Source organism: Myxine glutinosa, chromosome 2 (genome assembly GCF_964187855.1).
Source record: "Myxine glutinosa chromosome 2, kmMyxGlut1.1, whole genome shotgun sequence".
NCBI classification, from domain to species: domain Eukaryota; kingdom Metazoa; phylum Chordata; class Myxini; order Myxiniformes; family Myxinidae; genus Myxine; species Myxine glutinosa.
Genome location: NC_136262.1, coordinates 206,859,615 through 206,881,456, shown reverse-complemented (window position 1 = coordinate 206,881,456; position 21,842 = coordinate 206,859,615). Strand labels below are relative to the sequence as shown.

Below are 21,842 nucleotides of genomic sequence, written 5' to 3'. Positions count from 1 at the left end.
TTTTCAAGATTGCGTCCAAGATGGCCACCGTGAGCTTAAAATGGCCATATCTCAATTATTATTCAACCTAGAAAGGTGGTTTTGGTGTCTAACCCTAGGTTTTAGGGCCCAAGGAATCCAATTGAATCAATAAAATTACCATCAGTTAATTATTTATTGACAAGTCCAAGATGGCATCCCAAGGTGACATCCTGATCCACTAAAATGGCTCTGTTGAATAGTAGTCAACCTAGAGAGATTTTTTCAGTGTGTATACCTAGGTTTAAGGCACCCAGGAAATCATCAAAATTACTTAAATAAGCACAAAGTAATCAGGTAATCCAGTAAGCCAGGTTTACCAGCCCATTCGGGATTTGTTGTCTTATACAGTTAGTCGCTATTCATCGTCATCCTCCGACTCCTCTGGAAGAAACTTGTTATGTGGATTGTCACATTCTTCTTTAGCATGCCCAAATGGTACCAGAATCCATTGAAAAACCTTTTGTATCAATTTTTTTGGGGTTCAACCATATATTGACCCCTCCATACTTTTCGGTATCCACGAGACTCCAGAAATTTGTGACAGATTGCCTTAAGTTTCAACTGAATGTCATTTTGAAGGCTGATAATATGGATTTTGTTTATGCATACATGTACCAAATAATATACTTATTCCTTTCGAGATGAAAATAAATTGTTTGTCAGATTTTTCAGTCCCCCCCCTCCCCAATATAAAATAGTCTGTCCTTTGCCATAACCTCTCAAGCTTTGTACAAACCTTTGTCTGTAATGATCACTGAATACTGTGGACTGGAGTCACAGGTGGCAGTGGTGTAGACACATTACACTCTTATCTCCAATCTGAAACACACACTTGGTTCATTAGCTGGTGAGTCGGAGGATGACGATGAATAGCGACTAACTGTATAAGACAACAAATGCCTAATGGGCTGGTAAACCTGGCTTACTGGATTACCTGATTACTTTGTGCTTATTTAAGTAATTTTGATGATTTCCTGGGTGCCTTCAACCTAGGTATACACACTGAAAAAAATCTCTCTAGGTTGACTACTATTCGACAGAGCCATTTTAGTGGATCAGGATGTCACCTTGGGATGCCATCTTGGACTTGTCAATAAATAATTAACTGATGGTAATTTTCTTGATTCAATTGGATTCCCTGGGCCCTAAAACCTAAGGTTAGACACCAAAACCACCTTTCTAGGTTGAATAATAATTGAGATATGGCCATTTTCAGCTCCCGGCGGCCATCTTGGACGCCATCTTGAAAATGACCCCTTTCCGGAAGTCAGATGTTACTAGATTTTTAGTATGTTATTTAGCATGCCCAATGGTACCAGAATCCATTGAAAAACCTTTTGTATCAATTTTTTTGGGGTTCAACCATATATTGACCCCTCTATTAACCTGGCATGAGGTTTGCATGGCGTTTTGGTGCTCCCTCTTAATCTTCATTAAGCCTACCCTATGGGATACCTGTTGTGGGGTTTGTTTCTTTAAGTCAGTGTTTCCCTAACTTTATCCCCCCACGAACCCCCTGTGGATGTCAGAGGTGTCCACGAACCCCCAACTTTTCGAGACACGATCTGAGTTATTATTATACTATAATACGCATAACAGTGCTTCGTAAAAGATCAAGTTCAAAGTGTAATATCGTAATGAAAAAAAAACGATGAACAAATATTTATTCGGAAACTTCAAGATCAGATCACGAATTGTATCACGCATCGATCACCCATCACACACGGTGAGACGGATGCTCCTGTTTTTCCTCCACGAGGCGTTTGATCGAGACACGATCTGAGTTATTATTACACTATAATACGCATAACAGTGCTTCGTAAAAGATCAAGTTCATAGTGTAATATTGTAATGAAAAAAAACAAGAGATGAACAAATATTTATTCGGAAACTTCAAGATCAGATCACGAATTGTATCACGCATCGATCACCCATCACACACGATGAGACGAATGCTCCTGTTTTTCCTCCACGAGGCGTTTGATCCTCGGAGCTGTCTTGGAGAGGGCCACCTTCATGTCGGGGGCCGATGTCAAGGCGTGCCCGCAGCTTTGTTTTCATGACAACCAATGCGGAGAACCCGGCTTCGCAGAGGTAGGTCGTGACGAAAGGCAGTGTCATTCGGAGCGCTTTCGCCGCTAGATTGGGGAAGGCCTCGTAGTTGCTTGCCCAAAACTCCGAGGGACTGGCGACGGTGGAGAACTGCATCTTCAGGCGGCCAGGGGCCTTCAGCTCGATCAGATCATCCTTGAGCTCGTTGTCGTCGATGTCGTCAATTAGAATCGTGAAAGGATCCTGTATCCACGGATCGACCGACAGATTCGGAAAGTATCCATCAAAACTGTCAGACAGAGACTTCAGATGACCCTTGATGTCGACGACAAGTGTGGAGCAGAAATCATTCTGAGCGTTGTCATCCGCGAGGATTTGAGCGAGCTCCGGGAAGTTGACGAATGACCGCTTCTCCACGCGGTTGCTCCAAAGCCGCAGCTTTTCTCGAAGCGAGTTGATCCGTTCCGCTGCTTCGACGATCGTGAGGCTGCTCCCTTGAAGTGATATGTTGAGAGCGTTAAGGTGCCCGAAAATGTCGCTGATGTACGCAAGCCTCGCGACGAAGACAGGGTCACCGAAGTAGTCCGCCAAGTCGTTGCCTTTCTCACGCAGGAAAATTTCAATCTCCTGACGCAGCTTGAGGACGCGGTTCAGAATTTGGCCCCGGGATAGCCAACGCACCTCGGTGTAGTACAGAAGATGAGTGTATGCAGCACCGATGTCTTCACAGAAGACCTGGAAGAGGCGGTGGTTGAGAGCCCGAGCGCGGATGACATTCACTGCTGTGACAACGATAGCCATTACATCACCGGGGGAGCGTCTTGGTCGCAAGGGCGTGGCGATGGAGCACACAGTGTGTCACGATGACGTCGGGGCACTTGTCTTTCACCAGCGCAACGAACCCGGATCGCTTTCCCATCATCGCCGGGGCCCCATCCGTACACAACGATCGGAGCTTCGTCCACTCGATGCCGTTTTCTTCCATGAAATGGTTCACGATATTCATAATGTCCACCGATTTGGTTGTTGTTTTGAGAGGAGAACAGAACAGGAACTCTTCCTTCACAGCAAATCCCGCCAAGTAGCGTGCAAAAACCAGCAATTGACTGCAGCTCGCTACGTCGGTGGATTCGTCGAGTTGCAAGCTGAAACGGCAGCGCGATTCCCAGAGTTCTTGTGTGACCTGAGCCACAATATCCTTTGACATGTCTTCAATTCTGCGCTTGATGGTGTTGTTGCACAGGGGAACACTCTTGAGTTTATTGGCCTCCTCGGGTCCGCAAACCAAGTTTGCCATCACCACGGTGCAGGGCTTTACAAGCGTTTCGCCAATCGTATGAGCCTTTTTGTCTTTTGCAATGAGGAGCGCTACTTCGTAGGAGGCTTCAAGGATAGGCTTCGTCGACGGTTGGAACCCGTGCCGAGTCAAGCTACCCTTCGCCATGAAGCGAGCTTTCTTGCTTCGGAACACGTCTTCACAGTCGTTCTGATGAGTCAGATGGGTGCTGGCGAGGTGGGCTTTTAGCTTCGATGGCTTCATCGACGCCTCCGCCAGAACTTTGTAACTCCGATCGTTGTGTTCAGTCCCATCCTTCTCCACAAACTTCATGAACCCCCACTTGATGTACGAATCATTGTATTTGCGCTTCTTAGACATCATGGATTGCGGTCTGAATCTGTGAAAAAAAAAATATATATATGATGTTGATATAAATTATATGATATATCAGATTTTATTTCAACAAAAAGTACTCTAGTTTTGACTTTCAGAAACGTCTCACGAACCCCCTGGGATGGACTCACGCACCCCCTGGGGGTTCATGCACCCCAGTTAGGGAACCCCTGCTTTAAGTCGTGCCCTCAGTTTTTAATTGTACCAGAGTTTATTCGACCTTCTGTATTGGAGTACTAAACCAACATTTACGTTTGTTTTTCTTTTCTTTTATTCTAATGTCCAGAGCCAGCTGGGACTTTCATATTGAAATTTTACATCAATAATGGCAATAAAAAGTATGTGGAGTTGACATAAAAATTTTTTACCTTCACCTTATTTTTAGGTCATCATAATTATAACAATTTTACATTTTCATCATAACTTGACAAACGTTTGCTCGATCAGAATGAAATTGCCCTCGTTAGATAGCATCTGCCATTCATTTCCATCATACACCTCTGGGTTAAAGGTTAAACGGTCAATGTCAAATGGCGGTCTGAAATAATAAATGTGGTTTTTGTCATCACTCAATTTTGCCAATGAGAATCTTAGACCACTTGGCATAAGATGTTCTTACATCAGTATAGTGGATCTGCACTGAAGTTATGCTTCCGATATGACGTGGAAAAATTGTCACCTGGCAATCTTCTTGTGACATGGAAAAAATGTCACCTGGCAATCTTCTTGTGACATGGAAAAAATGTCACCTGACAATCTTCTTGTGACATGGAAAAAATGTCACCTGACAATCCTGTGGCATGGAGAAAGTGTCACCTGACAACATTGTGACATGGAGAAAGTGTTATTGACAATCTTGTGACATGGAGAAAGTGTCACCTGACAATCTTGTGACATGGAAAAAGTGTCACCTGACAATCTTGTGGCATGGAGAAAGTGCAGTCACCTGACAACATTGTGACATGGAGAAAGTGTTATTGACAATCTTGTGACATGGAAAAAGTGTCACCTGAAAATCTTGTGGCACGGAGAAAGTGCAGTCACCTGACAATCTTGTGACATGGAGAAAGTGTCATTGACAATCTTGTGACATGGAGAAAGTGTCACCTGACAATCTTGTGACATGGAGAAAGTGTCATTGACAATCTTGTGACATGGAAAAAGTGTCACCTGATAATCTTGTGACATGGATAAAGTGCCACCTGACATTCTTGTGACATGGAGAAAGTGTCACCTGACAATATTGTGACATGGAGAAAGTGTCACCTGACAATCTTGTGACATGGAGAAAGTGTCACCTGACAATCTTGTGGCATGGAGAAAGTGTCACCTGACAATCTTGTGGCATGGAGAAAGTGTCACCTGACAATCTTGTGACATGGAGAATATCATTGACAATCTTGTGACATGGAGAAAGTGTCACCTGACAATATTGTGACATGGAGAAAGTGTCACGTGACAATCTTGTGACATAGAGAAAGTGTCACCTGACAATCTTGTGACATGGAGAAAGTGTCATTGACAATCTTGTGACATGGAAAAAGTGCCACCTGACAATCTTGTGACATGGAGAAAGTGTCACCTGACAATATTGTGACATGGAGAAAGTGCCACCTGACAATCCTGTAACATGGAGAAAGTGTCACCTGACAATATTGTGACATGGAGAAAGTGCCACCTGACAATCTTGTGACATGGAGAAAGTGTCACCTGACAATCTTGTGACATGGAAAAAGTGCCACCTGACAATCCTGTAACATGGAGAAAGTGTCACCTGACAATATTGTGACATGGAAAAAGTGCCACCTGACAATCCTGTAACATGGAGAAAGTGTCACCTGACAATATTGTGACATGGAGAAAGTGCCACCTGACAATCTTGTGACATGGAGAAAGTGTCACCTGACAATCTTGTGGCATGGAGAAAGTGTCACCTGACAATCTTGTGGCATGGAGAAAGTGTCACCTGACAATCTTGTGACATGGAGAATATCATTGACAATCTTGTGACATGGAGAAAGTGTCACCTGACAATATTGTGACATGGAGAAAGTGTCACGTGACAATCTTGTGACATAGAGAAAGTGTCACCTGACAATCTTGTGACATGGAGAAAGTGTCATTGACAATCTTGTGACATGGAAAAAGTGCCACCTGACAATCTTGTGACATGGAGAAAGTGTCACCTGACAATCTTGTGACATGGAAAAAGTATCACCTGACAATCTTGTGACATGGAGAAAGTGCAGTGACCTGACAATCTTATTGTAACAAGGAGAAAGTGCAGTCACCTGACAATCTTGTGACATGGAGAAAGTGTCACCTGACAATCTTGTGACATGGAGAAAGTATCATTGACAATCTTGTGACATGGAGAAAGTGTCACCTGACAATATTGTGACATGGAGAAAGTGTCACGTGACAATCTTGTGACATGGAGAAAGTGTCACCTGACAATCTTGTGACATGGAGAAAGTGTCATCTGACAATCTTGTGACATGCAGAAAGTGTCACCTGACAATCTTGTGACATGGAGAAAGTGTCACCTGACAATCTTGTGACATGGAGAAAGTGTCACCTGACAATCTTGTGACATGGAGAAAGTGTCACCTGACAATCTTGTGACATGGAGAAAGTGTCACCTGACAATCTTGTAACATGGAGAAAGTGTCACCTGACAATCTTGTAACATGGAGAAAGTGTCACCTGACAATATTGTGACATGGAGAAAGTGTCACCTGAAAATCTTGTGACATGGAGAAAGTGTCACCTGACAATCTTCTTGTGACATGGAGAAAGTGCAGTCACCTGACAATCTTATTGTAACATGGAGAAAGTGCAGTCACCTGACAATCTTATTGTAACATGGAGAAAGTGCAGTCACCTGACAATTTTCTTGTGACATGGAGAAAGTGCAGTCACCTGACAATCTTATTGTAACATGGAGAAAGTGCAGTCACCTGACAATTTTCTTGTGACATGGTAAAAATTGTCTATTATTGTGAGCCTTGTTATTTATTTATTAGTATTTAAGCATCCAGACGAACGAGTCGCGGCACGTGTGTGGGCATTGTCTCGCGCTTGTGTAATTATATTACCCTTCCCTTGTTGGTGCCTTGTGAGCCGCGGTAGTTCCAAACGTGGTCCATAGGGGTCTTCGTGCCGACTTCCCAAAGAGGAGGAGTATTTGAAAGGAAGTGCGAACGAGCTGCTGGCTTTGGGTCTGCAAGGCACCCCCTTGTCGTGCGCTGCTCGTGCTACAAACGGAGCGGTCTTGCCGACCAATCGAGTTTATCGATCCATCGGACATCGCGAGCGTTTACTGTTCGAGTCCGGGGCAGCGGAGCGAGCTCTCCATTCATTCGCGCGCGGAGTTGGACTTTGTCTCGGTAATTTCCTTTTCATTGCAGACGATTTCGAAAAGCTGGGAGCGCTTTCGACCTGGTAAGAGGGTGTGTGTCTGTGTGTGTGTCTGTGTCTGTCTGTGTGTGTGTATCTGTATGCGTCTCTGTGTGTATCTAATCTGTATGCGTCTGTGTGTGTGTGTGTGTGTGTGTATGTGTCTGTGTGTATCTAATCTGTATGTGTGTGTGTGTGTGTGTGTATGTGTGTGTATGTGTGTGTATGTGTCTGTGTGTGTATCTAATCTGTATGCGTCTGTGTGTGTGTGTGTGTGTGTGTGTGTGTGTGTGTGTGTGTGTGTGTGTGTGTGTGTGTGTGTGTGTATGTGTATGTGTATGTGTATGTGTATGTATGTGTGTGTTTCAATGTGGTGATTCTTATCCACGAGCATCGTTTATGATACAGTTCGCCCTTGCACTTTTGCATCTACGTAAACTCGAGTACGTTTACACTGTTATAACTTGTTTGTTTAGCTTTTTGTAAACTCTGGTATAACATTTGTGTTTCCATGACGTTAATGTTTTTAGAGCAATGTCGCATTTGCTATCTTCGATGGAAGTGTGTGTGTGTGTGTGTGCGTGTGTGTGTGTGTGTGTGTGTGTGTGTGTGTGTGTGTAAGTAAGCTGCTATAACGTCTTTGTGCACATTAGCCTTGCACACGCCACACTGTCCCCAGCGAGACTCCGCTGCGCCAACAATCTGTGACGTCACAAACGCTGACCCACAGCGGACAGTGTGAATGACTTTCTTCGACCTGTCATTTCAAAAAGCGAGTTTGTATTCTGTGTCGTTAATTGTTTTCTAACCTCTATTGAACCTTAGCAACCCAGGGATATCTCAGATGGTACGGCGTGCTCATGTCTGAGCTTGTCCCAAAGGAATGGGATTCGACTAAAATGGCAGGATATACACTGTCCAGTGCATTCAGAAAGTATTCAGACCCCTTCACTTTTTTCACATTTTGTTTTGTTGCAGCCTTATGCTGAAATCGTTTAAATTCATTTTTTCCATCATCAATCTACACTCAATACCCCATAATGACAAAGAGAAAACAGGATTTTAGAAAGTTTTGCAAATTTTTTAAAAAGAAAAAACTGAAATATCACATTGACATAAGTATTCATACCCTTTGCTATGACACTTGAAATTTAACTCAGGTGCCTCCCAATTCTCTTGATAATCTTCGAGATGTTTCTACACCTTGAAGGGAGTCGACCTGTGGTAAATTCAATGATTGGACATGACTTGTTGTTCTCCATTCAGACTGGATCAGACTCTGTAACGGTTGCTAGAGTGAGATGTGCATGGAAGAAGTTTCGGGAACTGAGTGGCATGCTGATGAGGAGGGGAGTGTCGTTGAGAGAGAGGAAGACAAATGATGAATTGCGAAAGATGATGGGAATGGAGCCTGTGATTGATGCTGTGAAGAGGAACAGGTTGAGATGGTTTGGTCATGTGTTGAGGAAGGATGAAAGTGACTGGTTGAGAAGAGTGATGGAAATGAATGTAGAAGGAAGTAGAGGATGGGGAAGACCGAGAAAGACTTGGCTAAATGTGGTGGAAGAAGAAATGCGGGCAAGGGGGTTAACAAGGAGAGATGCAGAAAATAGGGCAACATGGAGAAGATTGTCATGGGGACCGCAAGGCTAACCCCCGCTCTAGCAGGGAAAATGGCCTTAAAATGCATGTTGTTGTTTGCTGTGCGATATATTGTATTTTTCCCCTTTCTCTCAATAGTGACACAGCCTGGTGTTGGCTTAGCGGTTAGGGTGCTGGCTTGGGATCCTAGGATCCTGGGTTCGAATCCTGGTTGATCGCTGAATTAACGCCAGGGGGGTTGACTCAGCCTGTCATCCTTCCAAGGTCGGCAAATTGAGTAATATAAGAGTTCACTTGCAATTCCCTGTGTGTCGCAAGAGGTGACTAACAGGGTTGGCGGCAGGAAGGGCATCCGGCCATAAAACATTGCTTCAAAAAGGGTACCACGGTGCCCGGAAAAGTCCAACCCCTGCTCTTTGGGGAAAAATGGCCTCTTAAGGTGGTTCTTTCTCAATGGTGACATAAAGAATTCTCGGATTCAGATCCGGATCTTCGGCAAAATCTAATCGTTTCGTCCTCGTCACATACCCAACATCTACCAAATTTCGTCTGTATCCGTCCACAACGTTTTGAGATATCCTGTTCACAAAAAAAACAGACAGGGGTGAAGGTTGGCAAAATGAGTACCAGCTTACTGGAAACAAGGGGTGGGAACCGCATCAGTGGCACATCCACCCTTGCAGAAAATGACGCAACCAGCAGCCACAAGCTGCATGCGAAACAAGAACAGCAGAAGTAATAGTAATTGCTATTTTTCTTATATAAGGAAAACGACTTTGAAACGAGCCCAGGTATTTTTTTTTTAATACATATATAATCCAGACTCATGGAAAAGCAAAATATTTCTCCGCTAATCTTGGTTTGCTTCTGATCCTCAAACTTGCACTCGTCAAAAAAGTTTTTTCTGCATAAAAGTCTTGCATTTTCACCACGTTATCGCCTCCAACCTCCTCTCCCCCAGCCTTGTAAACTCCACGAAACTGAACAAGCCTCTGTGCTAAATTAAAATGCGATTTTCAAAAATGTTACAAGAAACAACGAGACTTCCGATTTGTGCAACGCTATGTTTGATTTTGCAACCCTTTTTGAGACCGTTTGTTGCTTAATGGAGATCCCAGATATTGACAAGTCCAACGACACCTGCTTATCAACACTGCTTTGAGGTCGAGTAACCGGAGTAGGGTGTAGTGGATGGGAGGGAGGTTAAAACAAGATGGAAAATGTGAGAGGGGAAGCTGGAACATTAATTGTTAAAAAGGCCTCTTGTTCCTAAAATCCACTTTTAATTTGTATGTGTCCAAGGATAGAGGACAAAGGGGTATGGGGGCATTGGGGCAACATGTGGACAACAAAAAAAAGGGAATAAACGAACAGGAAAATAAGGGAGAGAAATCGGGGATGGTGAAACAGTAACAATTCAGAATGTAAGGTTAATGGGGGTATATAGGATTGCAGCTGGGGGTATATAGGATTGCAGCTGGGGGTAAGGGGTGACATGAGATGCTGGTGTGCACCCTGTTTGACGCACTGGATGGAAGACTGTGATTAAGACTTGTCATTTTCGTCCTGTCGTGCTTGGTATTTATTAAAATACAATTTCCTTTCCACTTTATTTTCACCCCAGGAAGCTGGAGAATGGAGGCAGATGGAATCCAGTCACTTTGAGCAGTGCTTATTCCAATGGTTAATCATTGGGTTTTCTCACACCCTTGATTACTATATGGGAATTAACGGGATAGTTTGTTCCGAAACTTTGAGCTTTTTCAATGCGTTCCATGAGTTCTTAGTGCCTGGTGTTTGTGTCCTTTATGACGTCCTTAAAAACAGTAATTTTCCTGTTTGGAATGATTTTCAATTTTGTTTGACTGCCATACACAGACACAGAGTAAAACAAGCCGAAAGTCTAACATTGGCATAGCCGGGCTTGTTTGATAATTTATTTGAAGAGGATATAATGACCTGGGTGGGGATACCAGTTAGCAAATAATGCAAGTATTAAATTATTTTTGAAGTACTACAAGTCTATAAGTCTGGTTTATTCTATGTTTCGAGTCAACAATGAACCAACCATACACCGCTTCAATCTAGAAAGTTTGCAATAACGACAAAGGGATTGCAGTGTTACGATTATATTTACTATATTATTAGTATTAACGCTATTATTATTATTATTATTATTATTATTACGAAAACAATATGACTGTATTAGTTTATTCCATGTTTCGAGTCAACAATGAAGCAACCATACACCGCTTCAATCTAGAAACTATGCAATAACGACAAATGGATTGCAGTGTTGCGATTGTATTTACTATATTATTAGTATTAACGCTATTATTATTATTATTACGAAAACAATACGACTGTATTTGTTTATTCCATGTTTCGAGTCAACAATGAAGTAACCATACACCGCTTCATTGAGAAACTTTGCAATAACGACAAAGGGATTGCAGTGTTACGGTTATAGAGAGCTTCGTAAGCAAACCTCTATGGCAATTGCATGTATATGTAAATCCATTCAAAATTTCACTTTCATTTCAAATTTCACGAAAAAAAAATTCAAATTTTTCCCTATTCCCTTGGGAACAAAATTTCATGTTGTCATTTCAAATGTCCCTTCCATGATCCACCATCTTGTCCCTTCCATGATCTACCATCTTGTCCCTTCCATGATCCGCCATCTTGCTCACGTGATCTTGCTTTGGTCTGGCGCGACCGATAAATTATTTTCACCTGGTGATTAAAATCAATAAATTACAATACAGTACTGTACAGAACGGATTTTGAATTCGAAACTGCTCATCATTTACGCCAGGTACACCGATTTCAGTTTTCCACCAGCTACACCTAGGCCTACAGATGTTTGCGAGGGCTGTGTACTCGATCGACTGACCATTGTCGACGAAGCTCTCACTCTACGCAATGCATATTCATGTTAGAGAACTTCGTAAACGAACCTCTATGGCAATTGCATGCATATGTAAATCCATTCAAAATTTCACTTTCATTTCAAATTTCACAAAAAAAAAAATTCAAATTTTTCCCCATTCCCTTGGGAACAAAATTTCATGTTGTAATTTCAAATGTCCCTTCCATGATCCGCCATCTTGTCCCTTCCATGATCCGCCATCTTGTCCCTTCCATGATCCGCCATCTTGTCCCTTCCATGATCCGCCATCTTGTCACTTCCATGATCCGCCATCTTGTCCCTTCCATGATCTTCCATCTTGTCCCTTCCATGATCCGCCATCTTGTTCCTTCCATGATCCGCAATCTTGGTCACGTGATCTTGCTTTGGTCTGGCGCAACCGATAAATTATTTTCACCTGGTGATTAAAATCAATAAATTACAATACAGTACTGTACAGAATGGATTTTGAATTCGAAACCGCTCATCATTTACGCCAGCTACACCGACTTCTTTTTTCCACCAGCTACACTGGCTTCAGTTTTCCGCCAGCTACACCGACTTCATTTAAGCCAGGTACACCGATTTCAGTTTTCCGCCATCTACACCGACTTCAGTTTCTGCCAGCTACACTGACTTCATTTAAGGCAGGTACACCGATTTCAGTACGTACCTGCCAGTCGGACTTACGTACCTGGTCCAGTCGACTAGAAGTCGAGACTATATAGCCTACAGTAGGTAAGTCCTGCATTCTATCCCAATCTATCCATTCAATAAAATTAACTTGAATTTTAATTCTAAGCCCAATATCAAACGACCGACCCTAGCTAGGCCTAGGCATACAGATGTCTGCGAGGGCTGCGTACTCGATCGACTGACCATTGTCGACGAAGCTGTCACTCTACGCAATGCGTATTCATATTATTTATGATATTATTAGTACTAACGCTATTATTATTATTATTATTATTATTATTATTATTATTATTACAAAAACAATACTGCTGTATTAAGGAACTTGGACTAACTTGTCCAAAGCGGCCTGATGTGAGCCATGAAGCCTAAGGCCTATACATACTGTACCGTATTGTTGGAAGAGCCGTAACGCTCTTTCACGCTCTTTTTAGCTCTTTGTGAGCTATTTAGCTCTTTCACGAGCCTCGATCTTGTATACAAAAAAAAACAAAAAAAAAACGCCAATGCTTTCGATATTTGATGGTCATTTTAGCAATCTATTTGTTTGTGTTTCACACTGAATATAAAACGTTAAGGTCGAGCATGGAGATTGTGATATATGACAGGTTCGACGATATGATCGGCCTGAACGAAATTGGAATCAAAACGGCGGTGTGCGGAGTCAGCCTCTGTACCGCCGTAATGACATCGACGTAATCACATCACCCTGTCATGTGACCAGATCCTCAGCTCTGATTGGTATACGTTTAAGGGGACATACATACATACATACATATATATATACATACATACATACATACATACATACATACATACATAGTCACGTGAAAAAGTAAGTACACCCCATGTAAAGTTTTGACTTTTTCAACATATTTCAACATACAGCTATTTGATCTTCATTTCAACAATATTGATAGGTTAAGGTGATATAATATAACAAATATCATGAAACATTTACATTTTGTAGTCCATTGTATAATTCAAATAAACATAAATGCAAATTTTGCATGTGGAAAAAGTAAGTACACCCCTACATTTATCACTGCTTCAAATACCTAAAATTAGAATCAGATGCACCAGCTCAGGTGCAAATGATTAGAACATCTTTAGAGAGGATCTTGGAGGAACCTGTCTTATTTAAACCTCAGACATTAAGTTTGGTTTGCTCTTTGTTGTTGAAGTGTGCGGCGTCACCATGCCGAGATCAAAAGAGCTCTCTGATGCCTTCAGAAAGAAGGTTATCGATGCCTACGAGTCTGGGAAGGGATTTAAAAAGATCTCCAAACAATTTGAAATCAATCATTCGACTGTCCGGAAGATCATCTACAAGTGGAGAAGATTCCAAACAACTGCCAACTTGTTCAGGCCAGGCCGCCCAGCAAGATCAGCTCGAGAGCAGACCGCAATATGCTGAAAGAAGTCTCCAAGAACCCCAGAATGTCATCACGGGACCTACAGGTAGCTCTTGCCACTGTTGATGTCAAAGTGCACGAGTCTACCATTAGAAAGAGGCTGCACAAATTTGATCTATATGGGAGGTGTGCCAGGAGGAAACCTTTGCTGTCCAGAACAGCAAAGAAAATGAAATGTCAAAGGCAAATGTCAAAGAAATGTCAAAGAACATCAGAGCAAGACTAAAGTTTGCCAATGAACACCTAGGGCCTAGGCAAAGACCAGCACTTCTGGAACAATGTGCTCTGGACAGATGAGTCAAAGGTAGAGCTATTTGGCCACAGTACCAGAAGACATGTTTGGTAAAAACCAAAGACAGCATTTGACCACAAGAACCTGATACCAACTGTAAAGCATGGTGGTGGAAATATTATGGTTTGGGGCACTGGAGAGTGAGGAAGAATGCACACTGGAGAGTGTGTGGGAAGAGTGTGAACCGGAGCATGTAAGAGAGGAGTGCACACCGGAGGGTGTGAAAGAAGAGTGCATAGGGAAGTGTGTGAGGGGCGCGTGTGCGCCTGGGTGTGCGAATGTGGAGTGGGTTGCGTGTGGTGAGGACGCGGCTCATGCATCGACACCGACTGGGGTAGCGCGTAGTGGGACGGGTAGCGTACGCGAGCCCCCGGGGAGTTGTGTGCTGCAGGGACCAGAGGGGATCAGTGCGGCGTCGGTCTCACAAGGACTGGAGTGCACGATTCGTGCCTCCGGCCCCCGCACTGTATGGTTGGTGCCGTATGGCGGCAAGGCCGATCGGCCAGGTTCGAGGGGAGGTAGGAGTTTTCGGAGCCATGCACCTGAGGTGAGGGTGAGGTGTCGTGTCGTGGTGAGGTGTCAGGTGAGGTGCGCTGACCGTGGCCGGTTGGGTCATCGTGCGTGGGACCGCAAGGCCCCGCGCAGGGATGGAGCCCGGCACCTGGGCCCATCGATTCCTCCCCCCTTGGATCGAAAATGCCAGACGGACACACCATACAGGCGACCAACCACCCGCATGGATCGCTTGGCCCTTCGAGGCCGAGCCATGACCATGTACCTCCATGAATGGGGCTCATAGTTTAGAGGACTGGGAAGAGTAGTGTACCCCATGTGGGGGAATGGTAGTGTAACCATTCCTCCCATGGGGGTAGGTGGGGGGCATGAGCATTAGTTTAGGGGGATGGCAGTGTTCGTCACATGGAGGGGCCAGCAATGGTTGCCTCCATGGGGCACCGAAGCTAGCCGAGGGAGGGCTAGGATAATGTTAGGGACTGAGAAGACCATAGAGACGAGATTTAAGTAGGGACACCTGAACTGTAGAGGGGACGTAGAGAGTTTAGGTGGTTGTTAAAGAAAATGGTGTGCATAGTGTAAAGGGATGACAAGGGAAGCACAAGGTTTAGGGGAGATTAGGTAGATAGATGATGCTGTGTGGTTGAGGAATTGTGTTGAGACAAACAGAATTGTGTAATGGTGTGTAAAAGTAGTGGTGTGAGAATAAATGGTGTGCAGGATAAAAGGTATGGAATGTTTGGTGTGGAGTGCATGGTGCGAAGGAGTGAATGGGGGAGGAGTGGAACCCATTCACGAAAGCCCGGGGGGGAGGGGGGGGTAGTGTAAAGCCAGGTAGAGGGCATAGGTCAATTGCATGGATATTGACACCTGTGGTTCGGGTAGTAGCAAGTAGTGCTTTGGAGGGTGCAGTAGTCAGTGACATGGCTGGGCGTGTGGCTTAATTGGTGCGTATGGTTATTGGGGCACTCTGCCACTGGTAGCTTGTCGGCCAGGTAAGGCCGCAGGTAGGCTCTGGGAGCCGGTTAGGATAGTGTGTGAGTGGGGCCCCAGGATCCAAGGGAAGGACCCGGGTTGCCCGATGCCAAGGTGGGCATAGAGGGGGTAAGTGCCAGGGAGGGCCTTCCCTGGTTAGGTAGTCGCAGGAGCAGGCAAGCTCGGGGGGTGGCTTCAGTGGCGGAGGTGCGCAGGTAGGTAGACCTGCTGGTGGAGCCACACGCCCCAGCCCCGAAATTGTGCGAGGGCACAGTAAGAAAATCCGTGGGGGTGAGACCCAAATTTGGTGGGCACCACAGTGTGGGCAATGGGAATTCGGGTTCTTAGAACCACATCGTTTAAAGAGGCCGATTGGCATGGTACGACCCTGGGTAGTTTAAATGAGTAATGCTATTAGTGTAGTTAGGATGTAAGAAATCCCTTCGCACCATCCACATCCATTCACGGAGGAGGACGAGCTCCACACCGAGGCTCTGTAGGCCGATTGAGAAGTAAGACGCATCATGACGTAAGTGAGGCATTGTTATGTTCCATCCCTTCCTTCCTGGGAGGGACTTGGAGATGAATTTGGCATAGAGGGGGATATGGGAGACAAGATGTAGAGACGGATTGTAAATACAAGGGGGGCTAGGGTAGTGTAGCCGACAGTGGGGGGTACGGATGGCTCGGGACGAGTTTGCTCTGCTCGCTCTACCGTGTCCCTCGCACCGCACCAGGCATGGTGGTGCCTGGTCACCTTGTATTTCGTGTGCCACTGTGTCATTTCCGTTTTGCTTGTTGTGCCTTGTCTTCCCTCCCCGCCCCAGGACCATTTTGGAGGCCGACCTGTGCAGCATCCATTCTGCACCAGCACACCTGTGCAGCCGAACTGTGCAGCACCTTGCTGCCAGTCCTTTTGCTGCACCCTTGCTATACCTGTGCAGCCGACCTGTGCAGCACTTTTCTGCCAAACCCATTTTGGTGCACCCTTGTCACACTTATGGACCACAAGCCTTGTGGCTTCGCACCTCTGCTGTGCAGCATCTTGCTGCAAATTGCTCTTGCACCTTCGGACCACTTGTTGAGTGGCACTCATGCCACGCAGTTGGACCACGTGAGAGTGGTCCTGCTGGCCAATGAAAAAAAGCAATTGTTTGCTATTGTATGCTAGGAAGGAAGAGGGAAGATTAGATGGCCCTGATGCTTCATATGGCCTGTATGCCGGTCAGGGCCAGCCGGTTTTGTTAGCCACACACTGAAGACGCAAGATGCAAGATGCAATCAGCAAGTGCCATATGAGTGCTTTGTTTCTCTCCTCCAATTTCTTCCTAAAGCACAGGTCCTGGGTCGTAGAATTGTAAATAAAGTTTAAGTTCCGTGCATGTAAATATAAGAATTTGCCCACCGGCTATGTGTGTAGTTCGAAAAATTCCGGAAATACTCGGGTAGTTGTGGGTGTGAGTCTGTTAGAGTAGCTGCTCAACGCATTAGGGGGGACATATCTAGTGTTAAAAATGTCGCACACATGGGTTAGAATACATTCTAGGGGGATTACACCTATGTGTCAAACTAATGGTAAGGGTAAATTTGCATGCCAGGCTCTACCAGTCGTTCCACTGTTGGGGTCGACTCGGGATGAGTCTGGTGTGAGAGGGGGGTAGTGTTGCGGTTTTCAGAATAAAGGATGACCACCCTCGTAGGTAGTTGCACCACAACATGTAGCCTCGCTTAGTTTAGTTATTTTTATTAAATGTAACTTAGTCTCCTTTCCGGTGTTAGTATGCGTTGAGCAGGCCAGTAAGTGTAGGCTTCGGTGCTCCTTGGGCTGGAACACCATGTGCTAGGGCCTAGAACAAGTCTGGCAGGCCCGTAGGAGGAGCTGCAAGGGGAGTGGCCAGTAAGCGGCGAGCAGCCAATCGGCGCTCAAGGGGAGTGGCTAACAAGAGCAGCCAGAGGAGGGGCTTGGAACATTCAGGTAAGACTCTGGGGCGGTGCGACAAAACCCTGCCCCGGGCCCCCCCCCCCCCCCCACAGCAGTGACCCAGAGAGAGAGAGAGTGCCCCAGTGAGTCACAAGTCTACGAGTCACGCAGTGAGTCAGAGAGTGCCCCCGCGCCAGTCGGAGTGAGTCTCGGTGCACCAGTCACCCAGTCAGAGAGAGAGTGCCCCAGAGACCCAGTGAGTGTGATAGTCAGAGCTTCTGTCTAAGGCTCTAAGCAGTCTGTGCACAAACTCTCCCTGCCCTGCGCTTTGCTGTCGGTTAATCGCGCTTGCGAGGACGGTCTCTCCCGGTGCCACCTACGCCGACGACCTTCCTACCTGGGCTCCCTGCACACGTGCTGCGAACACTTTGAGGGCCACACCCGGTGAGCTGTCCGGAGCGAACGGCGCCAGGACGCGTTTGGAGCGCTTACTTTTCCTTCCTCCTTTTCCCTGCGTGAGTGAGTGGGCCCTTGTCCGGGGATTAAGTAAGATTGACTAAATATCTGCTCTGTGTCTCTTCTCTTTACCCTGATCACTGTATAATTGTAAATAAACCTGTGTTCTTCCTTCCATTTGACCGTGCACGTCCTTTCACACCATTGGCCTAGCATCGCACGAATAAAACCGCTCAAATCGGGTTCAATAGGAATTAACGGCACGGGTCACGTGACACGCGAACCGCTCGGCGTATCAGATTAGCGTGAAATGTGTGAGGTCCAGTCCCCGTTCTCGTGGCGGCGTGTGTATCGAAGGTACATAGGGACTCGACCAGATACCGTTCCGCACGCTCGCTACGGGAGTGGCGACTCGGCCTCGTGGACTCGAAGCACGAAGGGGGGAAAAGGGTTTAACCCCCCCTCTGTACGTCGACGGGCTCGAGAGATCCGCAACTATATCTTAAAAGGTTGTGGACGGATTCGAACGAAATTTGGCAGAGAGGTAGCGTATGTGACAAGGACGAAATGTTTAGATTTTGGTGAAGATCTGGATCTAGATAGAATCATTTATAAGTGTTTCTTCACCATTGAGAGATAGGGCCAAAAACGTTATATAGCAGGATGTCTCCAAAAGGTATGGACGAGTTCTGGCATGGACGAGTTCTGGCATGGGCGAGTTCTGACATGGACGAGTTCTGGCATGGGCGAGTTCTGACATGGACGAGTTCTGACATGGACGAGTTCTGGCATGGACGAGTTCTGGCATGGACGATTTCTGACATGGACGATTTCTGACATGGACGAGTTCTGGCATGGACGAGTTCTGGCATGGATGAGTTCTGGCATGTACGAGTTCTGACATGGACGAGTTCTGGCATGGGCGAGTTCTGACATGGACGAGTTCTGGCATGGACGAGTTCTGGCATGGACGAGTTCTGGCATGGGCGAGTTCTGGCATGGACGAGTTCTGGCATGGACGAGTTCTGGCATGGACGAGTTCTGGCATGGACGAGTTCTGGCATGGACGAGTTCTGGCATGGACGAGTTCTGGCATGGACGAGTTCTGGCGTGGACGAGTTCTGGCGTGGACGAGTTCTGGCGTGGACGAGTTCTGGCGTGGACGAGTTCTGGCGTGGACGAGTTCTGGCGTGGACGAGTTCTGGCGTGGACGAGTTCTGGCGTGGACGAGTTCTGGCGTGGACGAGTTCTGGCGTGGACGATTTCTGGCGTGGACGATTTCTGGCGTGGACGATTTCTGGCGTGGACGATTTCTGGCGTGGACGAGTTCTGGCGTGGACGATTTCTGGCGTGGACGATTTCTGGCGTGGACGAGTTCTGGCATGGACGATTTCTGGCATGGACGAGTTCTGGCATGGACGATTTCTGGCATGGACGAGTTCTGGCATGGACGAGTTCTGGCATGGACGATTTCTGGCATGGACGATTTCTGGCATGGACGATTTCTGGCATGGACGAGTTCTGGCATGGACGATTTCTGGCATGGACGATTTCTGGCATGGACGAGTTCTGGCATGGACGATTTCTGGCATGGACGAGTTCTGACCAAACGAGGTGCATAAATTCGTTAGGTGACGAGAACAAGCTGATTCGATTTTGGTTCAGGTCTGGATCCAGATACGACCTATCAGTGGGATACAAAACGTAAACAAAAACGTAAACAAAATGTAAACACCTGGCAAAGGTATGCTCTCTACTGAGTGCCGTCCTCGTTTGAGATGTGATGTATAACAAAACAGATCTGCAAGCACTTGGCCTATAACGTAGCATATCTTTAATTGTTGGCCTGTCAAGGGTAACTGCCATTTTGAATGAGTAATATCATTTTGTTATTTTCTATCTATCTTTCATGTTTCCCCATGATCCGAAATTGGAAAATTGAAGCCGAGCGATATCTGGGCTGCTGTCTTGTATGCATTCGTGTGTCAAGTTTCAGAACAATCAGCTGGGAGATGAGGGAGGAGTGGCGAAAATAACATAAAGTTAACGGACGGACGGACAGACATCCGGACATCATGACTCATTTTACAAGTTCATCTCATCGGGATAAAATGACCTAAAAATAGGATAATAAAATGAGGAATGTGGCAGAAATTAGTTTTAGTTTTCTTTCGTTTTCTTATTTCGTTTTTTTCTTAATTTAGCTTCGTTTTCTTATGGGGAATTATTTTTAATTTACACGTTTTTCATTTACACGACCATCTTCAAGAACGCAACTGTGGCGTATCAGGTTTCTGGACCACACGCAGATTTTTTTTTTCTTTGGAAATGGTTCCCCAAATAGCGGCCCACAAATTTTTGTGCCACCTGGCACACAAAATGTTAATCCGACCCTGACAGGAGGCTACAGGACTATTATTATTGTCAACCAGCTAGCTGACCGTGTGTCCTCTGAAAATGTTCTGAGTTATGCCAAAGAGTCAGGTGACAAAGGAAACTATTTAAAAAATGCAAACGGACATTGGATAGAAATAATCAATGGCTTTCCAATGACGTCCAGAATGCTGTGGTGTGGATCGCTTTTCCACGAGTTCAGTTCACGGCGACAGTGAATCGGTTCCCCAAATTCCATCAGACATTTTCACTCAACTATTGCTGACCATCCTTCAAGATTCGGATTGTCAGAGTGTTTTTTAACAGATGGGGATTTTATTCGTTTCTACTCCACAGCCAGGAAGGTGTTAACCCCTCAGGTGGGATGGTGTTTCACCCCCTTAGCCACGAGGATGTTGTATCCCCCCTGCCAGGTGTGTGTTTGCCCCCATCCTCCCTGCCAATAGGGTGTTTCGCCCCCCTCCCTGCCAGGAGGGTGTTTCACCCACTTTTTCTGCCATGAGGATGTTATGCACCCGCTCCCCTCCCCCCCTCTCTAGGAGGGTGTCTCCCCAACCAGGAGGGTGGTTTCTCCACCCACCTCCCCTTCCAGGAGTGTTTATTCCCCCTCCCCAGCTACCTTATCCCCCCTGTTTTTGCTTACTTTTATCACGATTCCAGAACAGTTTCGCCCTTATTCCCAGCACAATGTTTAGGCTTGCACTCATTACAAGGAGGCAACAATCATGAGTGAGTATCATGTAAATACAAGACCCCGACACTATATTTACAGTTGTCTCACTCTTTGCTCCAGGTTGAACCCGAGATACCTGACCGCTCGCCTTGTCTATCGTCTGAAATTATCTGCTGGATAAATATTTGTGAACCCGGCTCTGTTTGCCCTTCCAGGCAATGGCTGCACACAAAGATGGTAAGCCGAGTTTCCAGATCCTTGTGCGACATTTACATTTCATCTTGGTGTTGATGTCTCTTGTGAACTTGGAGTTTTTTTCCCACAAACATTCCAGCATTCCTACTTTGTTCTGAGATATAGCTAAGTTGATAAAGGGGAGTGAGTGGACAACTTGACAACTGCATTTATCATTGATGTCACCCTGGGTACCGTGTGTAGCAGAATGACTGTACTGATTCTTGGAAGGTCTTTTACAAACTAATTTTATAATCAAAGGGCACAGGATATGTGTATATATATATATTTTATTTGAGATGTCATGTTTAACAAAACTGATCTGCATGCACTGGGCCTGTAACGTAGCATATCCATAATTGTTAGTCTGTCAAGGGTAACTGCCATTTTGAATGAGTAATACAATTTTGTTATTTTCTATCTATTATAACATCTTTATAACATGTATCCGAACTTGTGACGTTAATATATATATATATTTTTTTTGTATACAAGATCGAGGCTCGTGAAAGAGCTAACATTAATCACACAAAAAGACAAACCGACACACAAAACACAAAAAACAAGGGGAGCGGCAGACAAGATGGGGAGAGAGGGGGAAGGACACAAACACAACATT

General features: G+C 45.4%; 1 protein-coding gene across 2 annotated transcripts in view; it reads left to right on the top strand.

Moving 5' to 3' along the window:
- The first annotated feature begins 6,887 nt into the window (after window positions 1-6,887).
- The window catches only part of ADISSP (adipose secreted signaling protein), a 123,968-nt gene continuing 109,013 nt past the window's right edge, over window positions 6,888-21,842 (top strand). The window contains exons 1-2 of one of the 2 annotated variants that reach the window (XM_068106423.2): window positions 6,888-7,189; window positions 21,110-21,226. In XM_068106423.2, the coding sequence (XP_067962524.1) occupies window positions 21,208-21,226 (19 nt within the window). In that variant the 5' untranslated portion in view covers window positions 6,888-7,189; window positions 21,110-21,207. The remainder of the gene's footprint in view (window positions 7,190-21,109; window positions 21,227-21,842) is intronic. The other variant, XM_068106424.2, reaches the window with a different exon arrangement.